The sequence below is a fragment of the Anomalospiza imberbis genome, chromosome 7 (assembly GCF_031753505.1).
Source record: "Anomalospiza imberbis isolate Cuckoo-Finch-1a 21T00152 chromosome 7, ASM3175350v1, whole genome shotgun sequence".
NCBI classification, from domain to species: domain Eukaryota; kingdom Metazoa; phylum Chordata; class Aves; order Passeriformes; family Viduidae; genus Anomalospiza; species Anomalospiza imberbis.
This window is the reverse complement of record NC_089687.1, coordinates 18198388-18222024: the sequence shown is the minus strand read 5'-3', so window position 1 is coordinate 18222024 and position 23637 is coordinate 18198388. Positions and strand designations below refer to the sequence as shown.

The window sequence follows — 23637 nt, the reverse complement described above, 5'->3', positions numbered from 1 at the left end:
AAGTGATAGGAATCATAATTACTACAGAAACAGGCAACTGTGTCCAGTTCCAAAATGCATTCCTTTATTTCTGGGATCCTGAACATTATCTGTCTAATAGATGTGGATATAATTTTCTTCAGCATAAGGCAAACTGTAGTTAAGAATGGCAGGCAATTTTACAACCACTGTTTTTCTGAGACAGATAATGTGTTTCTAAAAACAGCCTAAAATGCGATTGGACTGCTATATCATAAAAATATGAGGACTTCAGCAGGTATCCTTTGCCCATTTTTAAATTGTTCTGATTATTTGTGAATTAAGATTTTTTACTTTTGCTACAATAATGAGGACATTACTATGCTGTAACATCAGTAGGTACTATAACTTTTTTTTGCAACTTTACTAAATTTACTAAATTTTAACTATATTTAATTTAATTAAATATTCTAAGACAGTTGTACTTGATAAGTTTTGAAATCAGGCATTCCAAAAATTTTTTATGAAAGTTCAGATATTTCAAGGAGGGAAAGAAATTAATACTAATTATGTATACAGGCCAATTAAGACTGCTGTTGAAAGAATGGGGAAGGAAACACTCTGTTATGTTGTTGTGGTAGGATGTAGTTGAAACTTCTTTCCACAATGATTTTAGCTGCTTTTAGAAGAGATTTATTTTGGGTTTGTAGAATAGTCTTTGGCCATAAAAAAATTCAAATTATCTTTTAGAGTATATGTAACAATTGATTTTCTTTTAATGCTCTATGTTGCACATCTGAAAATATTCAATTACTCGATAAAATCTTTTTTTTTTGGAGGAATTAAGATGAAAAACACAACAAATTTGGTAATGCATTCTCTCTTCCCAAATGAATATTGTAAATACTTTTGGAGAACACTTCACTGTGTTTTGCTATTTCACTGTTTTGCTATTTCACTGTTTTGCACTGATTGCTAATAATTTTGCTGCCCTGTCTCCCTTAGCAGGCCCCTGTGGGATTAGTGCGGAAAGGTTCCCTGCCGCTCAGTGACACTGCTTCCCTGAACTCCTCGCTACGCAGGATGAAGCGCAAGGCGCCCTCACCACCCTCCAGAGCACCAGAAGATCAAAGTGAAAGCAGTAATGAGCCTGGTAATCTTTTTATGCTGTTTAATTGGAAGGCAACAGAAGTATGGCTGACTAAACATTAAGGTAACGCCGCCTTATGAGATCAGAACCTCAAGGGAGCAACCACAAAACTGCAGATGCAAAGAATGCATTTCTGTTACCTCATCAACTGGGGAAGTCTCAAAGCAGCACCCAGGTGGGAACCCAAGTGGGACCACCAGCACTGCAGAGCTCCATCCATGCCAGATGACTGCCAAACCTGCTCCCTTCCTCTGTGTCAGGGATTCACACAGGTGTATTTACCACAGTGCTTTGATCTTACCCACAGCAGGGCAGGAATCTCCAGCATGCCCAATAAGATGCCTTGTAGGTCTATCACAGGCCTATGTTATCTGAACACAGGTGTTCCACTTGTCAAACACACAGATTAAAGAGCAATTAATATCATATATGTGGGATTTTGCATCCCTACTGCAAGTCACTTGAGTGTTTACAGTCCTCATCAATCTTCTGTTATTTTCCCACAAGTAGAAAGAGAGGTATTTAGAGCATGCAAATCAGAAAAAAACCCCAGACAATACCAAATTAATTATAGTTAGGTTAAGTATAGAATTGTGTTTACGTTGCTCAGGTGGACTGCTTGGGGTGAGGAGAAAAGATTAGCTTCCCTGGATCAGAGAGAGTATAATAGCAAATGGACTGACTAGAAGAATATTAGAGAAAGTCCATTTGGTTTTTTTATAATTCCTCCATTTGATCAAAAATTCAGTTTTCTGGTTCAGAAATACATAAGAGTTGAGATTAAAATATCTGGAAAATGTGACAATGAACACTAATTGTTTCAGAAGAGTTTCTTGACAAAATCACTAGTTTGTATGACCACAATCTAACATTTTATCTAGAACTTTTGTTGGTGCTGAAACTGAGAGATGGTAAAGGTTGTTGCTTCACTTTTTGCAGTAACAGAGTCAACAGAATCAGCCTCCACTAAAGCAGAAGGAAGAGTCACTGAAATGCAGCCTGAAACAGGTTGGTTGTTTCCACAAATACTGATAAAATTTACTTCAAAGCAAGTTATGATAATTCATAGCAATAAATTACTATACTATAGATGTGTCATAAATATAGAACTAATTTTAATACTTCAGATCAATTAAGTTTTCCTTTGAAGTAAAAATGTCTTTCTAAAATAGGAATATTTTACCTTTGTTGTCTACAGAAACAAATACAATATACTTTGTATTGCTATCTGTGCTTTACATTTAATAAACTAAACATTATCCCTGATTTCTCTCTCTCTTCCTTACAAGTTGCAGAGAAGAACTATCCAGAATTTCTGTGATTTTTTCTTTTTTTTTTTTTTTTTTTTTGTACCTCATAACAAGCTTTTCAAAAGCTAAAGCCCGGTGTTGTTTTTAGAACCCTGCCTTGTGTTGCTCTTGACCTGCATAACATAGAGGCAGGAGCAAATCTGTGCCTGGCTTTTGGTTGGCATCTGAACAGCCTTTGAAAACATAAGTTGTAAATCTAAACTGAATGCATGAATAGTTGTTTCTACATTAAATTATTTGTTGGGTGTTATGGGAAAAATGTGATTTATGAAAGTATAACAGTTTAAAATACAATTATTTAGCTGCTAAACATAATGCTTTTTAAATTTTATGCGCTTTGTACTGTGAAGTACTGTTGTTTGTAAGCACCAGACCATGGGGTTCAGTTACAGTATAAAACATCTAGAAGTCTTCTAAACTTTGCAAAAGCTTTTAGAATAATCAGTGCCAGTACAGTCTGAAAAAAATAACTCTTCAATGCATTTAATAAGAATGAAGTATATAAATGCTAAGCCTGTGAAGTGCCACTGTCATTATATGAGGCTAAGCACTCAGTTACTGTGCTAGTTGACAGGAATTTTTAAGTAGCTTTCCAGCCGTTTTAGTCAAATTGTTTGGAGTGGTAAAACAAAAATGTACCACAAGAGCTGAAAGTCATCTGCTAGGATGCTAGGTCTCTGGCAAAGGGGGAAAAATAAAAAGTAAGTAATCAGTAAACTTGGGCTTGGTTTGCGTTTAGGGCAATTTATGTAAATTATTGGAAAAGACATTAAGTAGAAACAATATGTAATGTAATAATTGGTAGTATGAACCTATACTGCGGAGTCTGGTGTTGAAGATCTCACAAAGTTGTAACCTTTCCTTGTCTTTGCTGTTGCAGCAGATGAAAGAGAATAATCAATTCTAAGTGAGTGATTTGCTCATTAGTACTGAATTTTGTGTGTTGAAAACTGTCCATCTACATGCAATGGGTCTAAGATGAGCAAGTTTGTCATACTGTGATTTTAAATCAAGTTTTTTTTGTTTTCTTGGACTTGTTTCTATCTTAAGATTGTTGATCCATGCCAGAATTTTTTCCTTTCCCATCACTGTTATGTTCAAGTGCTGTAAACAACCCTGAACTTCAAAGTAGTGGCTTGTTTATTTTTCCTTAGATTCAGAAACTTCTGCTTGAGGCATTTGAGTTCTGTAATTAAATATTTTAATTTAAGCTGTAATGGAAAGAAATAGAAGAAGGTAATCATCTTGACTGGGCTTAGAGCAATCTATGTTGAGCCCTTGGATTTACCTTTGCAGTTAGTGACAATCTTCAGTCTCTAGTTTTCCTCATGTCTTCATTGTCCTTTGCTGAAGACTTAATGTAGTGCAGTTTTTTTTTTAATGTACAAATAAGTCACATAGCACAGCTTCATTGCCTCTTTTTTTTTCTCATGGGATACTGCTGCTCTCTGGTGGCATCTCTGAAACTGTCATGAGGCCTGTGTGTAAAGGGTCCTTTTAGCAAAGCCCCTCATGCTGTGAGAACCAATATTAACCAGCAGCAAAATCAGATGCAGTACAGCTGTCCTATTCCTAGTCTGAAAATTATCTGTGTTTGGGTATTGTTTTAAATGGATAACATAGTTCAGTATCACTTAAATTGCAAAGTTGGACATAATTTTAACTTTACAAAGGATTAATACTGCTTTGATTGTCAGGCATCTGGGAAGCATTGTGAGTTTTCGTTCGGCTGTAACTGGCATTCCAGAGTGCTTCTGTTATGCAGTGTTACTTTAGCAAATAAGCAAAAAAAAAACCCTAAGCTGCAAATACAACATTACCTTTTGCCCTTAAATAAACCACTTCAAGTGTTCAATTTGCAGTGTTCAATATTGTCTGTTAGCTATGCACTACTTAGACACATATACATTATATAGTATGGAAGAGGCAACATTTCTCTTGTGAAATGACAGTTTTCCCATGGTGTAAAAGCAGTGTGTACCTTGACAAAAGTAGTTTGAACACACACATCTACTAGAATAAGCATTGACAGAGAAGTAATGTGAACATTTGGGATTGTAAAGTAAAATTCTCTTTATCAGTTATGATTTTTGTTCACCTTCCCAAGGTTTAATTAATGCTTAGTCTTTCTTTTTCTAGGGAAGACGGTAAAGCAGTATTCAGAACGAATTTTAGAAAACTTTCCCTCAAACAAATCCCTTGATATAATCCTATTGGTTACAGTATTTCTAAGCACCTTGTTAGGGGCTGTAGAGTCAAGAGCAGATTTGCATGATGTAGTCAGGCTTTCCAGCTCTGGTGCTTACAAGCAGGCGAGCTCAGAGAGTAGCACCAGCCTGTTCTCTGCTGGGCATGGGGTGTTCTTACAGCTCAAAGGAGACCTGCAGTTGGTGTGTCAGTCACCAGGGGGGTGTGTGCGTATGTATGTACGTGTGTGTACTATCTATAGATCTACCTTCACAGTGACACACTCTAACTATATTGGTTGAGGGCTACTTAAAACCCAGTGACTAATGTCCAAGAGAATAAACTATATTCAATTTAAATTACATATAGAACTACAGATAAGGTGTATAAGCAGTAAGGCAACACTATATAGCCAGTATTGCTGTAAGTTCTTCCTAGCAATATGTTGCATGTAAAAGCTACAGACTGAGGGTTTGGAAACAAATCAGAATCTGAACTGCTCCCCTGGGGAGTTACCTGCATGATGTAAGTGAAGGATGGTTGTTAAATGTTGTTTGTGTTCAAATGTATTCAGGTTTTATTCTGCTGCAGCAGTGACAGCCCAGGTCTGGAACAAGACCCAGTAACAGATGAAAATCCACTAGCAAGCAGGGCTGATCTTATGCTGACAGATGAGGTAGAGCATTTTTTAAGAAGTGAGGGCTGTTTTAGTTTGGTATTATCCATTTGTTGGTCAGGTTAGTTGACCCCAATGTTTGGGAATGTTTCTAGCACAGCAGAGAACAGACTTTCACATAGCAGGAATGTCAGGAATGTCTCCTACCAACCCAAGCTAAGTTTCCATCCCAGGAGTATAGATACAACTCAGCCTTTGTTACACTCCTCTCCAGAGGAAAAGCAGCAGAGAAATGCCAGCAGTGCCTGGGCAAAAAGCCATAGCAGCTCCAGAATGCTTCAATTTCTCTTGTAAGAAGTCCTGGCTATTCTTTCTTGTCTAATTCAGGTTTCCATAGAGCATTTAGGCTGAAAATCTGTCTTTGTTCCTGTCGTTGGTGATGGCTCAGGCCCGTGGTGTAATAGGTCTCACCAGTGAAGGAGACAATGTTCTGAAGAGCCAGTTATGGGCTGTGGGATAATCTTAGCTGGTTCAGTGTTTGCTCACATTCTGTTTTGTTCATTTTGACAGATATATATTTACCTTGTCACACATGAAATGATACTGTTATCACCAAAATGATCCCCCAAAGTATGAGGCTACGGGGTATGAGTGTTCCCTAGGTGGAAAAGAGGTTGGTGGACGATGAAAGGAAGAGCAGGCCCTTATAACTAGTAAACCAGTAGGAGTCCCTGTAATACCAGTATGACATATTTGTATGTACCTGTGCTGAAACCACATGGAAGCAGCTCACCTGCACCACTTTGCAGTCTTGCCTTGAGGATCTAAATTGCCTCTGCATTCAGCACTATGGCATGTGTTGAGCACATTGCTTAATGTGTAACAAAACACTATTACAAGATTGCAATATAAAACCAAGAATTAAACAGTAAAATATTTGGCTTTTGTGGGTTCTCTGTAACTCTGAATGAGTATCTTTGGTATTACTGAACTCTTAACTAATGACCCTAACACCAAAGTTTCTGTTCAGTACCGAGCCTTTTTCCAATACATACATTTTCTTAATACTTTTCTATAACCTCTACCTTCTCTAGAGGTACTGAAAGCATTGTAGGATACCATCAGCTAAAAAAAGTCAGTCTAACACTTTTGTCAGTCTTTTTTTTCCCGTACTCTGGGATCTGCAACTTTCCAGTATTCCTTTTTGTTTTCTTTGTTGACTTTGGTTTACACTTGGAAATTTACTGATGCTGCTTACACTGAAACATAATTGTCTCAAGTGCAAGTCTTGTCCCTGTCAGGTGTCAGTGTACCCAAAGCTGATGGGAGTACCCTGATCAGGTGTATTTATTAGTTAAAGTACACTGATTTATCTGTGTCATAATCCAGCAACTCAACCTTTTAGTTTAACTGTTCTCTGGTTGCAAATGTCAGTATTTTAATGGATTAGCACTTTTCTGTGAACTTTATTTTTGTACTGTAATATGAAACACTGCACAAGACACTTTCATATGCTTAGGGTGGTTATGGGAAATTTTTGATAGTGGTGGTGAGACTTGTTCAAACCATGGGCAAAATTTAGTTCTTGAACATTCCTACTCTGATATAGAGGAACTGTGTATTTTAAAACTCACTGGAGAGCTAATGGAAGTACAAGAAGTCTGGGTAAAAGCAACTGTCCACGTCCATGAAATTTGGAGTTATGAGATAAATAAAAATATATATAACAAAATATATATATAACAATCTTAATTCAGTACTTGGGTTAAATATGGAAAATGTTTTACAGTAGGTACAGATATAGAACCAGATGGTCAGTAGCATGGTGATCAGCATATTCTTGTGTCAAGAGAGAGAATTGAAAAGAACCAGAAAATTCTGTGAAGTCTGAATGGATCTCTTAAATTTCAAATTATTTTGTAAAGTTTGTATGAATTATGAAAAAAAGTCAGTTTTCCTTCTTCAAACTATTTAGGCTGCCTTGAACAGTCCCTTTTAATCTACAGCCTGTGTTCAGAGCTGTGGGTTGGTTTGAATTTTGTTGGTTTAGGGGTATTTTTTACTTTCTTTTCCTTTCTTTTGTGACTGTAGATGTAAGGAGCTCAGAATACAACCTGGAAGAAATTGATGAAAGGGAAGAGATAGGTGTGCAACAGGGAGAGGACAGTGGAAATACTAATACCTCTCCTGGGATAGGAGAGGTTACTGCAGCCTTCAGCTCTGCTGAGGTATCACTGGAAAATGACAAAAATGATCCTGCTTCATCAGCTCCTGTTCCTGGCAGTGTTCCCACAGACAACTCGCAAAGCTTCAAGGAAGAAAAACAAGAAAATATGAGCACAGATGGCAAGTAAGTACGTTTTGTGACAAAGAAAGGAGCATTGGGGGACAATGGGGGAGGCAAATAAAATGCAGAGTGCTGTTTCATTGTGAAGCACAGAATAGAGAATTGTGAGAGAGGATTGAGCTTTAATATGCTTAGCTTTCATTGTAGCACTCTTCTGTGCACAGTAATTCATGCAGCTTTTCAACAAAAATGACAATGAAGTGTTCTGCAGTTCTGTTTAATCTTCTCTTTCCTTAATACTCAAACAGCTGGAGCCCAGAAAAGCTGAACCCAGCTCTAAAATACCCAGTGTATTTATCAGAGCAGCATGCTGCAGAAAATTTGGATTAATTAGTTAAATAAAAATAGACAAACTCATTCTTGCAGATGGGGGGAAAATGGATACATCAGCCATTTCTGTTCTTTTGGGCATGATTCTTATTGCTTGCATATTTGTTTTTCTTTTCCTTATATGTGGTCTTGACCTATCTCAATCCATTTGCTCTCAGGAAAACAAGTTAATTCAGCTTTTTTAAAGAATAAACACATTAGTTTCCTTAACTGCTCTTTTTCCCTTCTGGTGATGCTGTACCTTTGCCCTTCAGCATGTTTGTTAAACTACCTGACTCAGCAGGTTTCCAACATGAGTTAGTGCCTGCTTGAAATAAATGTTGATTGTCCAGAGAAGTCCCATTGTGTTAATGTAATTCACTATTTCTCTGTTCCCTGGGGCAACTAAGCTGGCTACTGTTCCCAAATTAAATTGAAAGAACTATTTCGATTATTGTACTGAAGCCAAGACGTGTGACTGCCCTAGTAGCCAAGAACTTTCAAGGTAGTAAAGAGAGGTTTTACTCGTATTTAAAGGGACGTTTTTGTCAGTCCAAGGCCAAATGTGGCTTTGCAGAAATCTTTGATACTCTGTCCTGGTGAATATTGTCCCAGTTGCTTGGGTGTTTCTTCTCTTTGGGCGATCTAATAAATTGTCTTAAATTTGCAATTTGTCAGGCCTGTGTTATTGGGCCAGTTTGCCTAATTGTCATGGAGATGTTTCTTTCCCTCCCTCCCTATGAATTGGTAGTAACCTTTCATGTCTTATAATCTTGGTGATGATCAGGTAGAAGGTACTGCACTCTGGCTGTAGTGTTTGGCAATTGCTTCCTGAAATATCTTGAGGATTCTAAAAAGAGGAGTGTGGTTTCTCTGACATTATATTTCTGGAAAACTTTAGATAATTTTGATCTTTATATATAAGATCTAGTTACTTTGAGATGTGTTTCTTTTTAATCCAGCCTGGGATATATGCAAAATATTCCAGTCAAAACCACTAATTTCTATAATGATACTCCCTGGTGTTTTGTGGCTTTTGTGTTTGGTGGGTTTTGGTTTGATTTTTTTTTTTAATTCCTATTAAAAATCTAGTTCAGCCTGTTGTTAATAGGTTTAGCTCAGTCACCCAGCTCTGTTAAAAGGAATGGAGCTAAGCAAGAGAACAGAGTGCAGGACTGAGCTTTAACTTTCGTCCAACAATAATTTTGAGAGCATATGCTCCTGTTCAGCAGTTTATGGGACACTTACATTGTGTTTGGGACTATACAGACAACACGAGCATGGATGGTTATTGAGAAATGTATAATTTTAAATTATTCAAAGCAGATGTGTCAGCTCAAAGCACTGGTTCCGACAACTAATGCATTTGATGTGGCAAATAATTTGAAATCTTCATAATGCCAGTATTTCTAACTACATATTATAAAAATATCTTGAATAAAATTTGAAGTTTTAATAACATTTTATCAAGAAATTTTAAAGTATTTTTGCCCTTTTCATTTACGTTTTGAAGCCAAGGACTTAATATGTCTCCCCCACCCCCAAAAAGAGGAGGTTTTTATTCAGAATTTTTGCAGCTCTCTTGTCCCCCACAAAATGAGGAAAAGAGATACTGTAGGTTTCCCAAGATGTTTAGAATGCAAGCAACATGTTGTATGTGTGTTTCTTTGCTGTTCTCAAGGTATTTCTTGAAAGGGACTCCTTTGAGAAGTCTGTACTGCTCAGTTCATGTGTTCATACACAGTCAGTGTCTCATGCAGCGTGGTGGGGACAAAGCCAGGGACACATTTTAGATTGGGGGGTGTCAAAACACTTTATATGAGTGAAAAACTATTGTGGCTTCACTGGAATGGAGTTGCTGTTGGAAAGTGGGTTGTTCAAACTGCACATGTAAACAAAAGGAGGGGGGAAAAGACAAGGGAAGACTGATCATCTGCTTACACAGAAGCAAGTGGAGCTGCATGTCATTTTGGTAAAATATCATGGCAGCATTTCCTCTTTTTTTTTTTTTTTTTAATTGATTCTCTTGAGTATTCCATTATTTGGCAGAGCAGTTCTGTTTTGTCCATCTGTGTTTGGAGAATATTGCCAGTTCTCTTGCATCATTCCTTGTGTTTGCTGAAATGAATGATACCAGCATATTTAATGTACTGTTGTGCTTTGCAGAGGACTACAGACTAAGATAAGCAGTGAGGATGCTGGATTTCAAACAGACAGGAAGCTTAAAATTTTAGATCAAAATAAAACTGATGGTGAGTAGTTCCTACCTGTTGTTAATACTTGAAGCTTGAACTTACTTAGTCCCTTGAAGAAATGGCCATATAGTCAACTCTTGGATTGTTATAATCAGATTATTTTCTTTACACTTGCTCTAGCTCTAGTGTATTTGCTTTGAGATGAGGTGGCAAGAATTGGCTGCAGTTTTGGGCGTTTTTTGGGTTTGTTTTTAATATATTTTTGTTTTAGCAGTAGTCAAAGCTGCATCGTGCTCTTATAGGATGGTGTGGGTGGGACAGTGCTGAGGAGGGGGAAGGCTGGACACAAAGGTAATCCTGGCACGTGGGGTGACATGGCTGCCACATCCCACTGGGGAAGAAGAAGCCATCAGTTGTTCTTTGCTTATGAAATTAGGGTGAGTTTTCTGCATGAAAATGCAAATATTTTGAAGCACAAATAAAAGAAAGTGACACACTGATCTGAAACAAAATGACGACATCCTGTGCATCTAATGGGTCATAAATTTCTCTGTGGATTTCGTGACCTGACTGATTTATTTTGCTCTTTTGTGACACTGATTTTCAGATTTATATATTAGGCCTTCTATAGTCTTTTATACTCAGTACACCTCTGTTAATAAATCATAACAACACAAGTCCTGTTTATATGTGATATAAATTGTAACTACCATTTTATAGCATACATGAAATGAGGCTTTTTTTCCCCCTGCAAAATACCATTCCGTACGACTATTCCTGAAAAATGTAATTTTTACCAATATTGTGTTTAAAAGAATTTGACCAAAATATTCATGTGTTTGGGAGATGATCACATGTTTAGTCCAGGGGTAGAATATTGAATTATCAGACCAACTAAAGGGTAGGAAAAATAGGTTTGGCAAATTGCTCTTGTCCATATGTTTTTCAATAGTTTCCTTGCACAAATACATAAGGTGTGGCTTACAAGAATTGTAGTATTAAAATTTAAGAACAGAAGCCACAAATGTGTAATACTAAATAAAAACTGCATCTAACTCAATATTGAATAGTCCTTGAGCTCTTGAGTTACTGATACCTATAAAATGAACTAGAATTCATTAGCACTTTTTATATTGTTCTAGAATAGTTTTTTTTTTTTAATTAAGTCGATGCATGGCATCTGTAACCTGTTTATTAAGGAAGAATACTTGAATTAGAATACAATTATTTGACAATATTAGTTAAATATAAATATATCTTTAAAAGGGTTAGGGAAAATATTAGCATCAGTGAGAAGCTAGTACACTGGATGCAGAGCTTCATGATGTAATAAGGAAGCTTGAATCTTCGTGGCATTTGTATTCATTTTGGAATCTTTCTTTTACTTAAAGATCACAGCGATACAAAACTCCTTCCAACAACAGAAGAAGGGAAAGAACTTCAGACAGCTGAAATTAAAACAGTAGATTTTAGAGAGAATAACAAGCTTGAAGTTGACAGACTATCAAACTGCCAGGCATGTAAAAATGACATCTCTGTAAGTCATAGGAATTATCCTCAACTGATTTCAGAAAAGCAAGACAGCAAAACAAATGCAACTGGCTTGAACACAGTAAAAACTCAGGATGTTGGAATCCAGACTTTGGACAGCAATTTGGGAAGGACTGTGCAGAAGGAAATTACTGTTCCTCAGGGTGTTGAATCATCCACATTTAGAAAACTGGTTCCTCAACACGACAGAGATAAGAACAACTCGCTTGCTCAAATGATGCATCGAATGCATCAAGAGCGTGAAGATACTTCAATAGAACAAAATCTTAAGACACAAGAAGTTACTCATAAAAAAGTAATTCCAATAACAGACCAGAGTCACATCTGTATAAATGGCAGTGATTTTGCTTCACCAGAAACAACTGCTGAAACTCCAGATGACTCTTCAGTAAAAGATCAGCCTTTTTATAGACAGGACACCAAACCTAAACCCAAACCTGCTAATGAAATTACAAGGGATTACATACCAAAAATTGGGATGACTACTTATAAGATAGTGCCTCCAAAATTCTTAGAAATGATGAAGAGCTGGGAATCAGAAGTTCTATCAGATCATAAGGATCAAGAGGTATCTACTTTGGAAGACGCCAAAGAATTCCTAGTGCAAACTGAAATTTCTCATCTGTCAAAAAGTGTGGGTCCTTTACAGGTTGGTTCACAAAATGAAGCTGCAGCAGCAAATGGTGTGCTGCAGAGAGTGAACAGCACTTCTGAACATACTGTGACCTCTGAAGCTGAGATTACTACCGAGAGCAACCAGATGGAAGGAGAGTCTTTCAGGCAGCCTGTCCCCCTGATGCTAAACTTGGATAATACAGATGCTTCTTCTGAGACTCAGGACAAGCCAAATGCATTAAGTCCATTAAGTCCTACAATGAAGCCTAGTTCTTTTTATCTACAGATGCAACGAAGAGCTTCAGGTCACTATGTAACATCTGCAATTGCCAGACACACAGTTTGTGCTCCTAATTCAATTCAAAATGAAGTTAAGAATACAGAGATGGGTAAAAAAATCTCATCATCTGATTTGACTTCTTTGGCTTTACAAAAAACAAATATTCCCTCTCCTCCTGCAGATCAAGAAAAAGTTGATGATGGAAAAATCATTGAATCTCCCACTTCTCCTGTTAAAAGCAATAAGCCTTTAAGTGTTCCCTCCTGTCCTCCAGCACCACTGAATCTAAAAACTCTCAGAACTTTTGCCGTTCCAAAGCCTTACTCCAGTTCAAGACCATCCCCTTTTGCTCTTGCTGTCTCATCTGCAGTGAAAAGGTCACAATCATTCAATAAGACGCGTACGATCACTAGCCAGGCACCGAGAGAGGAATGTCCAGTGGAACTCTCCTCTGTCCCTTTGGCAGCTGGATTCTCCTCAGCTACCTCCATGCCTGAAGTGAAAACTCCTTCCTTACAGACCGTAACGGCGGGGTCACAAAATAGTCTAGTGGATAAGGTAAACTTTATTTCCAATACTAATTGACTGTGGATCTAGTGCCATCAAGTGCAATCACTATAAAGGCTTGTTTCTGAACCGCTCCCTGACCAGAAAGTGCTGTATTTGTGCAGGGAAAACACCCTGTCCACCTGGTGTCCACCAGTAGCACAGCATTGTAACGAAGTGCAGGAATACAGGGAATGTTATAAAATAAAAGCAACATCATTCAGATGATTGGAAATAATTATTTCCTGCCATAATTAGCATCCCCTACTTTAAAGAACTGTAAATTAAATAGTCATATATCCTGTGTAATACTTATTTTTATGTTTGGAGTTTTTACAATTTGTTCCTTATAGTTCTGTGTGTTGGTTTCTTAAATTTTATTCTGAGTGGTGTGATCCATTTGGCTTCAAGTGGTCATGTCACAAGCACGTGAATGGAGCTATAAAGTTTTGCTAGCATAATTACTTGAGAGAGAGACTATGTGCTATGCTGGAAATGTGGCTGATGTCAGAAATCTTGAACCAAGAAAACACTAGAATGGCAGCAGTTTGCTATGCAACCTTGTGCCAGGTTGTTTCAGATTTCCAATTATAACTAATTCAGATTAAAATTTTTGGCTTCTTTTCCTTCCACTTCCTCCCTTTATAGAAAGGCAGCCATGCGCATAGTGAGCAGAAGAGTCAGGCGCAGTCAGGTGCCTCCCCTGACCACCCACGCCCTGTCACTAAGAGACAAACCGCGATGACGCTCCCGCGTGCTGACCCCGAACAGATCCACCAGAGCCTGCTGGCTGCAATCCGCTCTGGAGAAGCTGCTGCCAAATTGAAAAGAGTGAGTTTTCATCATTGCATCCAAAACAAAGAACTCATGGTACTTCCTTCAAAATTACCATACTAATGCCTGATTCTAAAAGCAGTTAGTTTTGGCACAAACTGCTGCCAGTAGGTCTCTTAACAATGCGACGGGAGGTGGGGGAGAGGGTCAGTTTTGCAGAATAAACTGGTGAATGCACCCACAGAGCTTCAAATGTATATATTTCCATACAGTACAAACGTAATTAAAATCTTCCTGAAATGAAATAGAAATCTCTAGGTTATCATGAAGTATCTTGTCCATAAAATCTGACTGGTTTGTGTTTACATGGTTTGAAATGGTATGGTTTTATAAACCTGCTGAGCAGCTTTGCTCTAGACCTGAAGTGGCTACAACCTTTTGCAGGCAGATAGCACACAGTTCTGAAGACAATCTTCCTATTTATTACACTTTATCAAGTCCTTAATCTGTTAGGCATCACAACTAAAATATTTGTCAATGTTTTGTCAACAGTCCTGGAAGGACCATCTTCCCCTAATCTCTCTGGTTAAAAATTTTTTCCTAAAATTAACCTACGTATCTCTCATTGGGTAAAGCAGTCTACATTTCTAAAACCTGTACTGTTTCAAGTTTGCAACCAGAAAATCATAGTCTTACAAAGTTTTCTTGACCTCACATTAGTATTTTGCATTCTGTTTTGAGGAATAATTTTTCATTGCAGAAGGTCAAAGAAATTCAGTAGGATTTTTTTCCTTCCCTTTTCCACTTGAAAGACCCTAATCCTTTGTGGTAGGTGGATACAAGGGACATTTTTGTTTGTTTATTTTATGGAAGTCTTTGATTCCCTCAGGTCCAAATCTCACACTGAATGGTCAGATAGTGGAACATTCCATTTCATAGGTTTTTGTTTCAGTGTAGTAGTGCAACAGCCTCTCTGAGGCTTATAAATCTCCCATCCTTTCTACAGTGAATAGGAAGACTGAGTTTCCTGGAAAAGATGCAAGCATGCTCAAGTAGGGTTTGATCTCTAGTCAGTAAAAATGTTATATAATACATTGTAAAATTGTTTCTAACTACATGCCAATAATCATGTTAAAAACAGGATAAGATTAAGAAAACGCTGTATTTTTCAGAATCCAGTCCGTTAGAGGTAAAATCTGTTCTACCAGAAATACTGTTTGGATTTTATTTGCATATATTTTTAAGATTTTTTTTTCTTCTAGTGCATAATTACATTCTGAATAATATGACACTTTATTTATTTATTCATTCTTTCTAAGAGAAATGTTCTTAGTGTAGAGTTGACCCATATAGTCTTTATCAGTCTAGGTATAAGAATGGCATGGGGAAGGGGAGAGAGCTAATGACTGAAATTGCTTTTCCCCTCCCTTTCTCTTCTGTGGGTGGGAGATGTGCTTTGTCAGTAAATTACATGTTGAGACTAGGGTGATCAAAGGACTGTACTTTTTAAGAAGAAATTATAGTAATGAAGAAGCTGTAACCATAAAGAAGAGCAGTCTGCAGCACAGAAATCTGAACCAGGCTTAAAAAAAACCCCTGGAACACAAACAAAATGCAGTGAAGAACTCACTGAAGTTTTGCCAAGCATAAAATTGTACATGCTGTTCTTTTCACTCTCAGAGTGCGTATGCTGTGGTACAGGTATGTCTGACAGCAGAAAGAGATTTTTTTTGGCCTACAGCAAATTTAATAAAAACATGGTCTCATTTTATGTTTAACATGGAAAACTGGCAATAGTGGGATAGATAAATGAAGCATTTTCTATCAATAATTTATTTGCACCCAAAAGTGCTTTTGAGAATTGAGAGGATTTCTAGACTGCATACACCTCATAGCTTCCAGTATCATGCTGCAGTCAGGAAAATGAGTAATAATCTGATCCATTTGAACAATGAGAGATGTCTGTCAGGTACTCGCTTCTCTTTTTTCCTCTTACCATAATCTCTCTTCCTGCAGCTTGGAGAGTAATTTAAAAAATAAAATCCTGGTACGACTTGCCAAGTTCTTTAATTTTTTTCACCCGCTGTTTTACTAAATATGTTGTGAGTATGCAGTGCTGAGATCTGTGGCCTTTTGTGCTGCTGGTCTTTCATGTTCGATAGGGCCCTCAATAATTACTAACCTAAAATAGGTCAAGTGAGGTTTCTTTTTAATGATTTTTCCCTTGAGAATGTTTTCATTGTGTTTAGTAAACTGTGTTCTGTGGAATGTGGTTCTCATGGCTGTGGAGCATCTACAGCTCCCATTAACTCCAGTTGGAGCTGTTGGGTTGTGCAGTTCCACTGAAAATCAGCCTTTGGCTGTCTGTGCTAAAAGTTATGGTTTGCTTCTGATGAAAGAAACATTATCATGGTATAAAGTCTTAGAAGATTTCGTAAGAAATCGGGTCTGTTCAATATTTAATAAAAATGTTTGGTTTAGTGATGTTTTTCAAGTATTTCTTTGCAACCAGGTGTGGAGAAGGACTAAAAATTATGCGTCTTTTGAATAGTTATATATGAAATTTTTAGTCAGGATAAAATACGTTTCTAAGTAATGTCTTCTGTTTCCATTTCTGTGGAATATATGCTTAGTTAAGAAATCATATAGGAGGTCTTCCATTGCAATGAGAAAAACACTAACTGAAGTAACATTGTGTAACATATTAGAGAGATAAAATCTGGAAATTTAGGTTAACATTTCTCTAATATTTTTTTTTTTTCCCCACCCTGCCTCTAGGTTGGTCCTCCATCAAACACCATAGCTGTCAATGGAAGAGCCAGGCTTAATCCTTTGTATTCCACAGAAGCTAAGGCTAATCCCTAGATATTATACCAAATATTTTGCACTTTACTACTGCTTCAGAGGCCAGCTTAATACTAACTACAAATTTTTGAATGTGTAAATGCAAGTATATGTTAATATATTTTTGTCAGTGGTAATAACAATTTCAAGCTGGGTCTATTGATGCCTTGAAAAGATTATTAGAATATGTAAATTGTAGTAATATTTTGCCTTTTTCTCTTTATAAAGCTGACTATGCTGCTAAAAAGTTTTAAGACAAGGTGTAGGTGAGCTTTGCTTATGACAGAATGAGAATTGAAGATTATTAATTTTAGCCTTCAAGACTGAACAATATGTAGCACTATGCTGAAATTACAGATTGGAAGCGACCTAAAAGGTTTAGATCAAATAATTAATTTTCAATTGTGTATTACTTTAACAGATTTTATGAACTTAAATATACCACATGCTGCCTCCATATTACTTTATTAAATTAAAATTGTAATTAGTAGAAATCTTAATTCAATGCAATACTTTGTTTCTGTCTAAAAAATTAGATGTTTTTGTTCCTTTAGCAGACAGTAATTGGGAAATGTATTTTGATTTTTTTTTACTCTCCTGTAATTGTTTTTCCTGGTAGCACACACACAAAAATATCAGGACATAAATTATTGGAAACTTTTGTACTACTCAAAACCTTTTCTTAATAGTAGCACAACATGATGTTTCTCAACTACTCTTTAAATATCTGTATATAGTATTTACCTAGCACTCAGATAAGGAATAATTTCTGTGAACTAATTATATCTTTAAGTAACCATCAACATGTAGTCACTTACTAATAAAAAACAAATTCCAGTTTTGATACTTAATGAAATAGAATATTTTTTCACTAGAAGTATAACTAAAAAATGAACTGCTTTTGGGCTTATCAGTATAAGATATTTCAATCTTAAAACAGCACAAAACCACATAAATCATGCTTATCTCATCTTATTTATAGATTAAGCATTAAATACAAAAATGGGAATATATATTAAAAGAAAATGTTTGATGTTATATTTTATCTATATTGAGTTTCTTGTCAAGATGATACATTTTGGGGGAGGGGTGGAACTATGATCACACTCATGATGAAATAGCTACATTATGGATGCATGCAGCAAGTCCTGAGGTATTTGCCGTATTAAAATATTTTTGTGCTGGACTTGATTTAAAATTAAGCAATTGTATTTAGTTTCTATTCTCTAATAATATATATATGTTGTACTTTAGAAGCATTATGTAACTCAGTTTTAGAAACTGATCTAGATGTGCATTTTCAAATTGTTTGCTGCCAGGTTTTTGTGCAATAATCTCAAGGAGGTCTAATTACTTTCCTAGTACAGAGTCAATTACCAATTACAAGTTATGGTGTTAACTTAATGCTGAAAACCTTTAAAGAATGTTTTAGTAAATAGAAATTCATAAAGAGATCTGAAGAACATTTTTTCATTGCTGTTCTCCTGTTTTCTCTCCTGTATCTTAGTCCCTTGTCAATGTGTGTTACCACTTCCATGTCCTCCTTGTTCTTGCCTCCAATCAAGAGTTCATTCTGAGGGTGGGGGAAGCTCACATGATAGTTCAAAAGATCTGTTTCAGGGTCTGACTGCAAAAGAAAGTTTCAACCTTCACTTGAAAATAGTGAGATAAAAGATATAGGGGCTTTTCTAGTTTCTAACTGGGGCTTACATTCTAGATTTCACTATTTCTTGGGGGGATAAACTTTAAAATTGAAACTTTCTCCCTGTATTCTAATCTGTGCTTATTGTGATATTTGAAGTTTAGGAACGCCTAAAACACAAGACACCATGCTGATCTGAAACTGCCAGAGAAGGGGCTGCATTGTGAAAAGAGTCTCTTCCTTGTACTTTGGGTGTGTGGGAGTTACAGGGTTTTTTTCCTATGTTGGTATTCTCTGCCAAGGTGACCAAAGTTATTTCATAAAATAATTATAATCTTCATCTGTGCTAATACAAATATATATGATGTTTCACTTTTTCAAACAAATCAACATAGTCCAATTTCTTGTTTTGGGGGAAGTTCAAATAACCATGCTTTGTTCTTTTCTTTAGTTTTGACTACAAAACTGTGCTACTGTATGTTTCTTAGTCCTGTATATTAAAAATAAGCTGCCTTTTCAGTGAATTCCTGAAGGCAAATAACATATTGTGTAACAGAGATTAAAACCACCTTGCCTGAATTTTAGGGTTTCTTCTTTGTGTAACTGAACTTACTTGATAACTAACTGAAATGTCTATACATGCTATAGTACTGTGAAACTCTTCAATGAGACTTGTTACTAGCTGGCAACTTTGTTTATCTAAGCTTTTTCTTTCCCTCTTCTTCCAACATGTATATGTAAGACATTTTTAAATCTTGCTATTGTATTTCTACAGATGCTTTTTTTTCTTACACTCTTTTATTAAAGTCTACTAGAGAGACTCCTGTTGAACTTGATGTGTTTATTCATTATTCAACCATAAAAACATTTCTGGTGAAGTAAGAAGTAAGTGTTCCTAGTAACTGCAAGCCCAAGCTAGACAGCATTTAATTTTTGTTGTGGATACCTTACATGCAGGGTGAACAGACTATTTTTTCAGCCCAAGAATACTTAGAGTTTGGACAACATGTATCACAGATGTTTTCCAACAGGAGGCAACTAGTTACACCATACCTCTTATAGTCCCCTTGCTTTTGCATGGCAGTCAAAATGTTCAGGAATGAAAGTCAGGATACTGAAGTAAATGAAATGTCAGTGTAATTGTCCAGACAAAACAGTAGGCCCCAGTGAAGGTGCATTATAACCTACTAGTACCAGTTCTTTGAAGAAGCAGCTGGTATCCACATAGCACAGTGCACAGTCCAGATTCCAGGGCTTTCAAGTTAAGGAGGGCTAGCAAAGCAAAGAGTTAGGTAGTAAAAATTATCTTGTTAGCTATTATAGAAGATATATTTTTTAAGTTTATTCTACAGAAGAATAAGATTAAGACTACAGATGTACCTGGAGAAGGGAGCAGTTTTGCCAGGACAGCACCACCAGATAACTTTTGGAAATATTATTGTGACTAAAGGTTGTAAGGCCAAGGTAAGAGCTCTCATACTTTGCAGCTGCAAGATGTTGGACCACTCAGTGTCTCCATTTTTGGGATGTACATTCAGTAATCAGTGCCTTAGCTTTACCAGCTGCTTGTAATTGTAACATACAACATGATGATCTCGAGAAGACATGAAAATTATGTGGCTATGGACAAGAAGCATGGTATCACACATGACAGCACCTAATACTTTTAACTGTGTTTATTTCAGGTAGCTGTTACCAGACAAAGCAATCATTTTCAGCTGGCGCTACTTAGAATCCTATTTTAAGTTGCCAAAAGGTTTGCAATACTTCTGTTAAATAGAAACAAGGAAAAAGTGCTGTTGAGCAGTAGGGTGTGCATCCTTGAATGCTTGGCCAGACTGCATCCTACAAGGTGTTGAACACCTACAGCAAGATAAAAGACTAAATGTAAATGACTAAGCAGGTGGGTTGGGATCCAAACAAATGGAGCTCCTTGCAGAAGGGAACATGTCTTAATTTTTCTGTCTGGGTTAACTGACTGTGAGGCTGAAGTCAAAATGGAGTGTTTGGACCGGAACTGCTACCATCATGGGCCCAAAACTGTTTGTGGATGCTGTGAATGGCCTGAGGTTCTGGAGCTGTGGTGTTCTGTTAGTGCTTGGCTGCTGATGGCATGGCTGAAATATCACTTCTTGTAGACAGATTGCTTATGAAGTCTGTTTTGGTGATAAAGCAAAGCTGTAGCAATATCAATGGAAATGTTTCACAGCTTCTAATTGAAAAGCATGCCTTCTATGGGGGATTATTTTATACAATCCAATTGAAAATCACAGCTAGGATGGATGTTTTTTCCTTTAAAATTTCTGATTAGGAGCTTTGTGAGAGGGAAGGTGTCCTTGTTAAAATGACATGAAATTTACAAGTATGGTAAGCAATGCTTGTTAAATACTTAAATACTTAATTTTGTTTTGTCTTCCTTGAAAGAACTGTTTGATATGGGAAGGAACACAGAAACTCTTAATCAAGAATGTATTGCAATATACTGTACATAAAGTTGCATTACTTTTTGTCATCTGTTCCTACTTTTTAACACAAGCAATTTACTTTTTTGATGGGTTTATGTCTTCAATGAGCATAATTGGAAGAGATGTATAGTTTTCTCATTTTTAGCTGTATTAAACCTCACATTCACTAACAGTACAACAGCTAGTGTTTAAATGAAAGAGGAGATGAACCCTTTTCTTTTCGCATCCCTCCATCACCATGAAAAGTTCACCAAAACTGTTAATGGACTAAATTATTTCTAAATTATTCAAGACAGTTAAGAGAAAATAAATAATGGGAGGGGGGAGGAGAAGGTATGAGTTAGAGATAAAAGGAATTTTACTTTTTTTGATCTGGATGCATTACTTGAACAGCATGTTCCACATTTGCTAATACAGTGATGGAAGAAAATCTCTTAGCATTGGGAAAAGGTCAAATAAATGTATCCAAAAAAGAATAATTTTAGGAAATTTCAACTTAGTAGTAGTATTATTAGTATTATTTCAGAGTGATTGTGCATGTATGGACCTGGAAATAATTAGGGCTCTATCATTTTCAGCTGAAATAGAACTCTAGTGCCAAAAAGAATCCCAAAGAGTTTAATTGGAATGTAAGTTGCTACTTCCCAAACTTTGAGAACAGTCTTGTGCCCATAACATAGCAGTGTCATTATAAACAAACACCAGTGATGTTAACTTGTTAACAGTTTGTGATTGTACAATGAATGTATTTTTAGTGGCTGTTTTGTTGATAGCAGGTGTTTTGGGTGAAGAACAACTGTCTTCTGTTTCAACAAATCTGCTTGGTGATTTCTAATGCATTAGTTTCCATAAGTGTCTGGGCATTCCCAAAGAATGCTTATAATAGGAGTTTGAGGGGTAGGGTGGAAAGCTTATTCTTAAGTTTACCCTTGGTCATTTCAATACTCTGAGAACAACTGGTGCACTTTTTACTCAGGGTTGGGTCACGGTTAATACAAATAACAAACATGATATGTAAGCTGTCCTTGTTAAGACAATACTAGAATGCATTCTTCAGAAATTCCTAGTCTTTCAGACTGATGGAATAAATTTTCTTTAGCCTCTTCATCTATTTTACCAGTTGTTCCCAGTACTAAGCAGGGTAGATTTTGCTTTGCCTGTTACGTCTGATGTCATCCCAGCCAGAGCAACAAGACCATGCTAAAATACCAGCCATCCAAGGAAATCTTCACAAGTGGCAGAAAAGTGTAAAGAATGTGAATATTAAAGACTAGGTTTGTGTATGTGGTGGTGAACATTCAAAGAAGTAAAGGAATTGAAGCATAAAATCAGCCCAGGGCAGAGGGAGAGTTAAGTCCACAGAACCTCCAACAGCTGTTAAAAAAAAATCTGGCCAACAGTGGCTGTTTCCAAGTGCTAGTGTACTCAGTGTGCTAGTGCTGGTGTACATTAACCACTAGAGTACTTACTAATGGGTAAAATATTTCTAGTTAAAAAATATTTAATAAACTATAGCTGGACTCAGAATTTTGTAATTTTCGCTCAGCTATATGTGTCTGTCTGCCTGTTTAATGTTTTTTTCCTTTTTTCCCACTATGTGATCCTGAGCAAGAAAGACTGCAATCTAACAGGCTATAGTCACACTTAATCTGAAGTGGCAAAGCAAGAAAAAATGTATTTATTTCACATTTTCTTAAGGCTTTATATAGCCCTGGTTTATCAATAATACAATAAAAATAATATTTTAAATATTTAAGCTGATTGCAGTTTTCTAAATTAAATACTTGAACTAAATGGGGAGATGGAATGCAGGAGCTGAAGTTGGTCACCTTTGGTTAAACAGCATGATTGGTCTGATCAGCAGACACCATTCCATTGCTTCAATTGCAAAAAGCTAATTAAACCCTTGCATTCTGTTAACTGAAGTGTATTTGGCCACCTGCAGTATCAAAGTGCATGTACCAAAAAGGAAATGCCTATGCTATGAACGCCAAGCTGCCTCAATTCTAAACTTCAGCACCTAAATGAAACGAGGAGATGAAGCAAAGGTTGAAGAAGTGGATTGCAGAAAACTTCCTTTTTAAATTGCAGAGGACTGGTGGCAAGGTGGGCACCCAAGCAGCTGCACAGGTGGGTGCCTCACTGTCAAGGATTAGCATGCTGTTAACCCTTCTCAAGAGCAGCACTAGTGCCAGGGTGGTTCTTTAATAGTCAGAAGGCAGCTGAGCTGCTTGCTGGTGGCGCCAGCTCTTTAAGCATGTTTTGACAATCTCTTACACATCTGTGTAACCTCACCTGAGCTCTACTGTGAGCTGTGTTAAGAGCTTTAGCAGAGGCTACCATGAGACACAGGCACAAGCTCTATGTATCAAGTTCACCTAGGGCTTGGCTTCTCAGGAAAAGGAACCATGAGAGAGGGAGGTGTGGGGGACATGAGCTGCAAGGCTCTACCTGTAAATAGTGACTTGATTTTTTTTTTTTCACTTTATTCAAACTCTGTCTGCTGTTGTGTTCTTTAAAAGAAAATTTCAGAAGTAAAAAAAATATTTTAGACTGTCAGGTGTGCTTGAAAGTTCAATAGACATAAAAGACATAGCCTTTGCTACCAACTAAAGATAAAAGGATGAAAAGGTGTAATGAAGGGTCTGCTAGACCATATTGTCAGGAAAAGGAAGTAGGTGTGTCTTGTGTAACTATTACATTACTTTAAAACATAATTTGGAGGTGACGTGAAATGTGAGTTGCCTGATCATCAGTGGGAAAAACAACATAAGCAGGAATCAAACAAATCTCCAAGTGAAAAATAAAGATGTTAAAAGCAGCGTAATTTCAGATTGAATTCTGACTC

At 36.8% G+C, this 23637-nt stretch overlaps 1 protein-coding gene across 8 annotated transcripts in view; it reads left to right on the top strand.

Moving 5' to 3' along the window:
* The window catches only part of COBLL1 (cordon-bleu WH2 repeat protein like 1), a 77625-nt gene extending 59491 nt beyond the window's left edge, over positions 1-18134 (top strand). For 7 of the 8 annotated variants that reach the window (XM_068195710.1, XM_068195706.1, XM_068195702.1 and 4 more), the window contains 7 exons: positions 967-1111; positions 2048-2116; positions 7313-7571; positions 10044-10129; positions 11464-13076; positions 13713-13895; positions 16617-18134. In XM_068195710.1, the coding sequence (XP_068051811.1) occupies positions 967-1111; positions 2048-2116; positions 7313-7571; positions 10044-10129; positions 11464-13076; positions 13713-13895; positions 16617-16703 (2442 nt within the window). In that variant the 3' untranslated portion in view covers positions 16704-18134. The remainder of the gene's footprint in view (positions 1-966; positions 1112-2047; positions 2117-7312; positions 7572-10043; positions 10130-11463; positions 13077-13712; positions 13896-16616) is intronic. The other variant, XM_068195708.1, reaches the window with a different exon arrangement.
* Positions 18135-23637: the final 5503 nt, after the last annotated feature.